The 10,284-nt window shown below is 38.2% G+C and overlaps 1 protein-coding gene across 1 annotated transcript in view; it reads right to left on the reverse strand.

Moving 5' to 3' along the window:
- VAT1L (vesicle amine transport 1-like) overlaps positions 1-10,284 on the reverse strand; it is a 58,993-nt gene that overhangs the window by 22,372 nt on the left and 26,337 nt on the right. Inside the window, exons 6-7 of the mRNA XM_009890400.1 lie at positions 8,892-8,947; positions 7,082-7,276 (exon numbers count right to left, since the gene is read on the reverse strand). Coding sequence (XP_009888702.1) covers positions 7,082-7,276; positions 8,892-8,947 — 251 coding nt within the window. The remainder of the gene's footprint in view (positions 1-7,081; positions 7,277-8,891; positions 8,948-10,284) is intronic.

Genomic DNA, 10,284 nt, shown 5'->3' on the forward strand with positions numbered 1-10,284 from the left:
GAGAGGAGAGGAGAGGAGAGGAGAGGAGAGGAGAGGAGAGGAGAGGAGAGGAGAGGAGAGCTGAAATAAAATACTTGTTTAATTAAATTCCATTCATGTAGCTTGAATTTCATGCAGTGTTTATGTATAATGTATAGCAATTGAAAATAATTGACTTGTGCTTACACCCTTAACAGACTTAACAAGTGAAGTCTGAGTTTCCTAAAACAGCTCATTTACCCCATCTGATTTTGTGGTAATCACAGCTAACGTTTTGTATCTGAGGCCTTATTATGGAGCCACAGTGCCTATATCTAAGTCTTGTCTTGCTTCTTTTTATCTCTTTTAATAAAATCATAATCACATTACATTGCCATCAACAGTGAGCAAAGCCAAAAAGACTACTGGGTTATGCCATCACTTGCTGATACAGGTAAGAAGGGTAGAATGAATTATGTCCTGTTAAAAAGCATTAAATGGGTAAGAAATGTAAATGACATTATATAGGCATTTAGTACGAACTTAATAATTCACGTGAAAGCAGTGAGAATCCCATAATCAGGTATACACAATGTTTAAGAGGGGAAAAAAATTGCAATACCTAAATAATCTCCAGTACTTTCAAGGTATGTTTTATTCTCCAAGCATATAGCACCAAAATTATCTGGAGTTTTAATTAATATTTACTTCAGATAAGCATCTTGGGAAAAATTCTTTGCAAAGTCTTTATTAAAAAATCACCTTACTCATGACTCAATTTTCATTCATTTAGAACTTGTGTTCATTACTTTTCATGTTAGTGAGGTAAAATTCAAGTGAAATAGCTTTCCCCTTGCTCTTCCCAAAATCTGAAAGATATTTTGGCCTGTAACTGTGTATAATTTGATTGTGAACATAGAAGCAAGCTACTCTGAATTATTCAGGTTTGGCTTCTCAGTCTGCTTTCCCCACATCTGTTTTGAAAGCTGGTACATCAGTAAGACACAGCACCTTGCATTTTTGTATGCTTTGATATCTGCATGAAGCTTGTATTAAACTTGTGGTAGACTTGTTTGTATACAAAGGAACAACAGTGATGTACAGATAAAATATTTAAATTTACTTTGAACTACAGATGTTTATTTTATACAGTCAAAGGGAACAAAATCTCACACATGGGAAGAACAAAGAGAGTTCTCTGGTGTTATCGCAGGACGGTGCACATGCAGAGCTAATACCTATGAATCAGGAACGCAGTTCATGGACAACTGCAAACGAAGTACTGCCAAAGAAATATTCGCAGTATCAAAACAAGCAGACTCCGCACTGTAATGCTAGAGGAGCGATCATAGAAAAGGAAACACCGATACGTTCATGGGAGTTTTTCCAGAACGAATTACATTTCCCTCTTTCTGCGATATCATACTGCAAAGCAAATTGTTTTACGCTCATGGAAAAATTATTCTCTTCTGTATTTCAGGGTGGGTTATTACTTGGGTTATAAATGAACTTCCACTTTTATCATGTTACTCTTGATTATTTTGCATATCTTGAAGAACAAATACAATTTCTAAATGTTATAGAAATCACTTGACATCCAAAATGGTTTAGTTTCTTCAGCTGAAGAATCTGTTTTCATCAAGCAGAAAAAAGGAGAAAAACCTGCACGTGCCATTATTATGTTATCCAAAAACAAAAGAAAAAAGAAACCACCAAAAGACAAAAGATGGCATTTAGTATTCCTAACAAGGTACCAGCCTGATCTGATATTATTAGATTGCCCTCTTACTATGTTAAAAGTAACTAATGGGTCAATTTTCTCTATGTCTTACTATAGTGATACATGAAAGGCTTTTCGCCCTAAAGGTAAGATCAGTGAAAGGCATGAATAGCTTTTGATGAAATTAAATCTCTGCTTTAGGGGGTTGACTGTTATTATTCTACTATCACAGGTTACAGATTTCCTGTCCCCCGCCTCGAATAGTGTTTGTATCATTGCTATCTAAAAGCATGCACTGAGATGGTAATTTATACCAGAGGATGAGCTCAGAGCAAAAAACCAGCTTCACAGTACCCAAATCCTTTGAAGCCACAGAGCAGTGCTTAAAACAGACACACTGTGATGGCTTTGCCCTCCCCAAAACATGCTATAAATTCTGTATAGAAAGCGTTCCTTTGTCCAATTCTCCTCACTGGATTGAACTTGGTACGGCTGTGATCTTAGATGGAAGGTTTCTTCTACTGTTTTCCTTTGCATGCTAATAACATTGAAAACTAACAGAGAACAGCAACATACGAGAAAATGTTTCTTTTAAAGGAAATTATGGTATCAGCAGGCATTCCGTAATGATACTATAATGTGATCAGTTGCACTGCACTCCTTTCAGGTTTAGGTTCTTAAACACAGCTTGATTTTTCCTTAGCAATTTCCTATCGAGAAAAGCTCTGGCTTCAAGACAAGGGAATCTCACTTATAGAAAAATTATATTTACTGCTAGACCTGCAACATCTGTCCCAATGATTCAGCCAAGAAAAAGCCGTGAGACTGATGATGCAGTGATCCTTACAAACTAAATTAAGTTGCAGGACTCCTTCCAGTGAAACACATTCTCTGCACTGACCATGAGCCACGGTCATTTGAGTCCTCGGATACCTGTACCAAGATCCACAGGGCTTGATCCGTAAGTGTATTTACTGCCTTAAGTCCACTGATTTCAATCACAGCTGAGTACCAAAGCATATTCCTGGACCTGGGCTACAGTTGTTGCATCACTACTTGCTAAGTAAGGAGTTGCTAGAGACATTATTACATTATCACTACAACAAATATTCACTGAATACTAATTCTGTTTTAAACTATTTGTAATGAAATGCAATCTTACCAATCAGCTTTTTACTACAGAACAGTATTTTAAGCATGCACCATCTACAAAGTATCTTGTCTTTTAAACACTTGAACACATAAACAAATAGCTGCAAAATAGCGAGACATCTCAATAGTTGCTAAATTATTCTATGACTTCACTCATCTCATGATGAATAATTCCCCAGTTAGACTTTCATTTTAAAGTATCTGTGGATTTTGTTACTGTCTCTCTTAGTTAAATCTTTCTTGCAGTAGCATCCTAAAATGGCTCTCATGGCCTACTTGAGAACAGACTTGACAATACTAGCATTTATGGATGTAAATTTGAGATAAAAATCACGCTTCCCAAGCCAACACAAACAGATAACACAGCAGTACAAATAATTTTGCTCAATTGCAGCAGTCAGTAGTCTAGATCCTGATCTCCTCTGTGTCAGCAACAGTCTGATGCACTGAAAAAAAAGTCACTTCTAAGTTTCCATCCAGAATAAATTCTGTCCCACTCTGTCTTCAATCAATCAGTAAATTCGTTAAGCAGCCCGTACTGAAGAGGCAGGGCAATCCTCACCCTAAAACAAAAGCCAGTGAAAGTAGGAGTCCTTCCACTGACTTCCGTGACCTTTGGATGAGGCCCTAAACCAGAGAAATCGGAACACTGGAACGATTATATCCTAATTAGCACGATCTCATTGACATTCAGAAAAATCTGCATTGTTCAACAAGAATAGTATCAAGCTAAGTATGTCTAATAATTTCTGAAGACTGCTATCTTGGATATTATTTGACAATCAGCTAGACATCACTTAACATACACTACAACATGACAAATGGGAATGTAGTAACTTCCTCTAAACCCTGTATTACTGCCACTTGAAACACTTTAAAAGGCAAAATTTCACTGCAATTACAATATTCTCTAATCAATATATTCTTTTAAATTCAAAATGTGTACTCCTGCTGCAAGTATTAAGAAATAGATGCTGTTCAAGGAACCATACCAGGCTTTTAGAACCATGAAATCATTTCTACACAGTTCATGGAGATCTATTAAAACAGACACAAAACCCTTTCTCTGGCTGTTCTCCCGAGCACTAGAACATAAAGGCCTCAATTTCGGGGTTATCATGCAGGAAGTCATCCTGTGGCAACGAGCCTTAAGCAAAAGGGAATACCACTGTAGATATAACTCGTCATCTTCTAAGACTGCAAAGATGCTTTTCAGCTCTGATACACAGATGGCTATTGCAACTGATACAGGACTGAAAAGAGAAGCATTTGTACTGTAACACAGTTTTGGAAGAAAACCAGGTGTCTTCCATGTTGGCTTCAGAGAATCTGCATTAATTTGTGAATTCATATTTGTGCAAAGAATGAATACATGAAAACAAATGCAGATGCAGAGCAGATAAAGCAAACTGAAGGGGTATCTTGGGGATACGCCTTTCATACATAGAGAAAACTTTTACATATGTGATGGTACATTTAGGTATTTAAGACTGAACATTTGGAAAGGTGTCCCATGGTTAAGCCTCCTCTGGGATTTTCCTGTAAAATATTTTCATTTTGAATGTCACTTACCAGATTCAACCTCCTCTCTCTGACAGAATCCCTAATCAGAAGATAAATGGATTCTCCCGTGAGCCTCTGGAGAGGGTGATATTCTGCCACAGAAAACTATTCAATCGTTCCTTTTCAAGTGCCGTGCAGGGAGTCCACCTTTCTGCCACTCTCTAGTTAAACATATTTATTCTCAATGCTCTTATAGGTCAGGAAACTTCCTCAGGAAACATCAATGATAAAAAGTGGCCATATCGGTTTAGTCTCTAATGAATAATACTGAGAATGGTCAAATGACAGCGGACATTTGGAGAAAATCAGGCTTACTTGACAGGAAATGAAAAGCAATCAGATGTCAAACTCTGAAGAGAGGAGATGTCAGAGCTATGGAGTTAAAAAAAGAAACTTCCCAAACCGGAACAAAAATGGTTCCATTTAGTCCTCAGCTATGACACATTTTTCTGTGTATCATATTAACTTGAGAGTCAGCCCCAAGTTATTTTTATACCCACAAAAATATATCCCCCAAATTATAATGCCCTGAATGAGTAATATTTCCGTAACACTTTGCAATTGATTAAGGACACCTGTAGCACTGTTATATCCCTGAAGACACCAGCCAGATATTTCCTTTGTAAATTACCAGATAGCTCATGGAAAGTGAGCAGGCGTGATAAATGAGCTGTAGTTTTCTAGACTGCGCTTGTTAACAGATGTATTTACACATTTCACAATCTAACGGTAGGGATGGTGCATGTTACTGCCAAATGTTAGATGAAATGTTATCAAACAAGTCTCCCAACAAATTCCCATCATGTTGACTATTAAGATCAGCCTGCCATGTGTAATTTTTCATGTTTTGTCCTCTATCAAGATTTTTTCAAGCCATTGTTACTATTTTAAGTATCCTTTTCTTACTCACCAACACATGAAAAGTATGTATTTACACGAACAAAGAAATTGCAAAATGCCTGTCTAGAGCCTCGTGCCACTTAAAATTTTTAAAATACTTTGTAAGATTACTTAATAAGTAAATACACACAAAAAAAAAATCACAACAAAACCCTAAATCTGATCCCATTTCTATTTTACACTGCTCTTCAAAGCGCTCTCCCTTTCAGGCAGTGTCAGAGCAATTTTGTCTTGCCTGAGCCAGCTGCTCTGTATCAAAACATCTCACTTCCCGTAAGCAGTTCGACATTAGTGTGTTTGGTGAGAATTAGCAAACTGCTGGACACCACTCCCAAGCCGCTGGCTGGTCAGCCCCAGGTGGTACTGAGTTGTTGCTGGTGACAGTGTAGCCTCAGGCAGAGATTTTAGAGAAATGGGAAGAGATTCCTTGGGGAAGACCCAGATAAGGGCTTACTGGAGAAGTTGTCGTTCCTCTCTGTTTTCTGGAGAGGAACAAGCAGAGCCCGTATTGTGCTGGTCCATTTGCATCTGCTGTACCACATGAAGCAGCTTGTTGGGGTACACTGGGGCAGATGTAGTGATAGCATAAAGAGCCGTATGGTTCGCCCATTAGCATGACCTGAGGCAGTACACGCCTTGTCATATAACCCAGCCCGGACACGTAGGAGCCCCAGTGAACACGCTATGTGTCCTGCTCCAAGAACTGTCACGGGCTGTGGAGTCCCGCCACACAACTGATATCTTACCTGTGTCCGTGACAATGGTGGCAGCTTTAATGCCACTTGAATCATCTACAACATGCTGGGCTCGAAACCCTGCCCATGGGGCATTCAGAATTGTAACAAAATAGGATATTATTAATGTCTTAAGTGTGATGGTTACCAGTTCCCCATGGATGCATGGTCATACCAGCTAATGTGTTCAGGCACAGAAAGAATTTTGTCGCAGCACTGACTGAACAGCACCCATACAATGACACAATCACAATTCCCATTCAGCAGAGCGGGACCTGTAAGGGCATCTTAGTGATGTGTCATGCTCAGCGCACTTCAAACACATAAAAGACAAAAATTCATGTGGCGGTGCTACTATCATCATGCCATTTCTTTGTACACGAATGTATGTTCACACTTCTAAAAATACTTACGTTTCTTTATCAGCATCTTAAGTTTAACGGTCTCAGGAAACATTGCTTTTGTCAAGGGGCTTATAATTGCCCAAGTTACCATCAGATTAGTTTCTTTGCATGTCTTTAAGGACAGCTGAGCAATTAGAAGGAAAAGAACCAACAAAAAAACCCACAGTCAAAAAATGTAGCTTATATTAAGAATGAATTCTGATTTGACTGCCTGTGATATGTTTTCAGTAACTTCCTGAAACCTTCCAAGCTTCCAAGGTTTGCTAGCACAAATATAAAACTGAAACTAAAGCTTATGTATTAGATCTTTTTGTCAGAACAGATTTTAAGTTGTTTTCAGTTATAATAATGTCTGCATTTCGTGCTGCACTTGTTACTTACAAGTTTCATGCACTTAGGAAACAGAAATAGTTTCTAGGATTGAAAAAACAAGTATATTATTAGTATTTTCAAGAACTTTAGACAGAACCTTTGAAACTCCAGAAATATTTGTTAGAGAAATGTGTGAATAACTCTGGATTATGGAGTTTCTGAATAGCAGAGGTTTTAGAGACAACTTCTGCACAAACTAAAAAGCAGAATACCCCAATAATTAGAAAACATACTTAAATCAAATTTTACCCCCAAAAGCGCATAAATTGTGCTCCTACCTCTTCCAAAGCCCATAAAGAATCAACCACAGGCTTGATCTTCTTATTGGTATATAGATTGAGGAGTTTGTCCATCACAGCCTTGACCAGGCCACCTCGATTCTGTTTGAAAAGTAGGTTCAACAGAGAAAATCCAGCAATGACTTTGTTCTCCTCATACAGCTTGATGGGATTTACTTTCTCAACCTGCCACCACTGGAAAGCAATGAACAACAGCAGGGTTAGAAAAACACTTTTCAAGAAATGTACAGAAAAGTTCACAAGAAAACCATCTGGGCAGATGTGATACACGACTCATCTCTCAGATCTGAAGGAACAGCCAAGAGAAGCAGTAAGGATTTTATTTAAGAGGCAAAAAAGTATGCGGCTGACTGGCATGCGGAAATAAAACAGACTTGTGTTGCACGAGATTAGGGCATTATAAGAATGGTGAACAGATCTGGGTTTAGGACGTGGGTCTAGAACTCAGGAATTTACTGATCCATTTACTTTTCACCCATTATTATGTTTGTGATAGCTGAAGAAGCCTCATGATATCTAATGAAATTATTTTATCTCACTTTGCCCAAGAGCATCCTTGAGACTGAGATCCCACTTCCTAGCAAGTTTTGTTTGAATGGTTCAATTTTTAATCAAAGTTTTCATACAATTTTGATGACTTAATTTTACAGTATAATTACATGAACTAGTTATACATTCATACAAAATTTGACATACCATTTTTTAATTTATTCATATTTATTCAGTCAATAAACACCAGTGCCATCACAGAAACATTTCAGTGGAAATTATTTCGTTGGGCTAACCTACCCTCCAAATTACATGCAGGGGTATGTTTATGTTAACAGTAAAAAGGCTGAAAGATAAAGATTATCTTGTTTTCATTCCCAAACACATGACAGTAACAAAGATTGTGCCACTACAACCATTAAGAAAACGTAGGAGGCAAAAAGAAATGCTTCTTGCTGAAGTCTTTGATGTATCTTGTTTTCTATCATATAGAGACTTTTGAAGCTAATTTCTCCTGGGAAGGGCTTGTTGCGGGAAGCTGTAAATGAGCTCTGGGCACAAAGATTGTATGAGAGATCTTCAGTCAAGAAGATCTTCTCCCTCTGTTTTTCTTGTCTGAAGGAATCACTTTCACACCTGGTTAAATTACTTCTCACTAACAGCTTATTTGATGCATTTGTCCCCTTTTCAATCTCTGGGATTTCTGAGCAGATATTTGTTGTAGTAAGCTGAAGCAAAAAGTTAATATTTGCATTTTAGATTTGTTTACATCATCAATTAGGAAACAAATGCAACATCATCATCTCTTTGATGTTACTTAAAATAAACACAGAGAACTGAAAAATGTATTTCTGTATGGAACTAACTTCTGCAAAGCTGCATATGACTGGACACAATCTCCATCTTAAGAAAGATACCTCCTTTAGTATCTCCTTTAATTCAATGCACTGTCCTGACAGTGCGTTCAGATATGAAGAACCTACAGGGTACAGTTATCCATGGATATGATGTTCTGCCATAAGTAAATAAATAATGCAGTCTAACTTTAAACTTAGTTGTACAAGAGGTGTATGTCTGACAGCGAACAATTTAAATATGCATGGCACACAGATCCAATTCCTGTCTAACTGTCGTATCAGAAGAAAACATGTCAGACCACATCGCAGTCAGAAAAACACTCTTTTTAGCAACATCAGAAGTAACAATTTAGTAGACATAAATGAAAATGATAAAGATGAAAATGCTACAGAAAAGACTGACGTTAGAGGAAAGAGCAGAATCACAGCACTGGGACACTTACTGATTTTGCAAAACTGAAGAAGCTTTTTGTCTCCCCAGTAACCATGTTAGATGAACCTGTAAAAGATGAGCACATTCACACAAAACTTACTACATGCTAACAAACAGACCATTTTTTAGATGTAAAATAATTTCTATGATTCATATTTAAGAAAAAAAAAATCTCCCCAGGTTTAAAAGGGATTAGTAGACATCCTTATACTTTGGGAATATATAACAACGAGGCCAAGGTGACTGAGCCCTGCAAGTTTACAGGTGTTCCAAGATGACAAAAATGATCTATCAAATCTTCCAAAACCAGGAACAGGTTAAGTGCTACTAGGGGTCGTGACACCAAAACTCTTCTATAGCTCATTCACTCTGTGGAAAAATGCCATTTGTCTCTGACACACTATGATTTAGCAGCGATAACATTTATCTGACCACATGTGTGAACGTACACACATTGTACACTACAACCTGTTAAGAAGTGTAATGAGAATCCCCTGGCAGGGACTTAATTACAAACAGGCAACCAGGTTGGCTTGTACAGTTGTCCTGGTTGGAATGACACAGGACTAATTTCTCTTCTAAAACTTGGGGAGACTGCACTTCGAGAAGACTCTAGTGTCTGAATTTGTGAAAATATTTACTTTATAGCTGGCTATGGTATACAAATTTTAAGGTCTCAGTGTTTTCGAGCTCACCAGGTGCAGGGATGAGGAGGAGGAAGACCCGGGCACTTGACCCAAGCTGGCCAACAGGATTATTTCATACCATTATTTCATTCCCTTCCTCCCCAAGCTGCAGCACCCACAGTGTCCGACATTTACCATCCCCTGCTGGGAGTGCACAGCTTCCTAGTGATAGAATGGGCTGAGTATAATCCTTGTATATTTTACATTGGTATCGGGATCAATACTGGTTCTGCAGTGTTATTAATGTTAATTATCTAGTCTTATTCTATTATACCTGCTTATATTTCAATATAAGCAATTGGGTTTCCTTGTTTTTTCCCAGTTCCCCTTCCCAGGTGGGGAGGGGTCATCGGATGATAGAATGATAGTCTAAATGACAATAAATTGTTATGGGTTTCTCAAACCATAACAACAGTCCAAGCGGACATCCGAGTGACAATGCATTCGTTATTGCCACCCTGCTAGCTAGATGAAAGCCCAAGGAAGCGGGTATGCTTATCCACGATGCCACTGCACCTCCACTGCAATACAGACACATTCTTCAATTCCAAATTTTAGCAACCTCTTCAGCTGTCCTCCTACAGAAGCTTGGCCTGCTTTATCAACACACAACATGGCAACCTGGCAGAACTGCAGGAAAGACATGTTTACTCGGTATGTGGGGCAGTCCATGTACGTGAACAGAAGCCTGGGCTTGAATTCCTCAGAGTCATGTCA

This window comes from Charadrius vociferus, unplaced genomic scaffold (assembly GCF_000708025.1).
Source record: "Charadrius vociferus isolate BGI_N301 unplaced genomic scaffold, ASM70802v2 scaffold498, whole genome shotgun sequence".
Lineage (NCBI taxonomy): Eukaryota > Metazoa > Chordata > Aves > Charadriiformes > Charadriidae > Charadrius > Charadrius vociferus.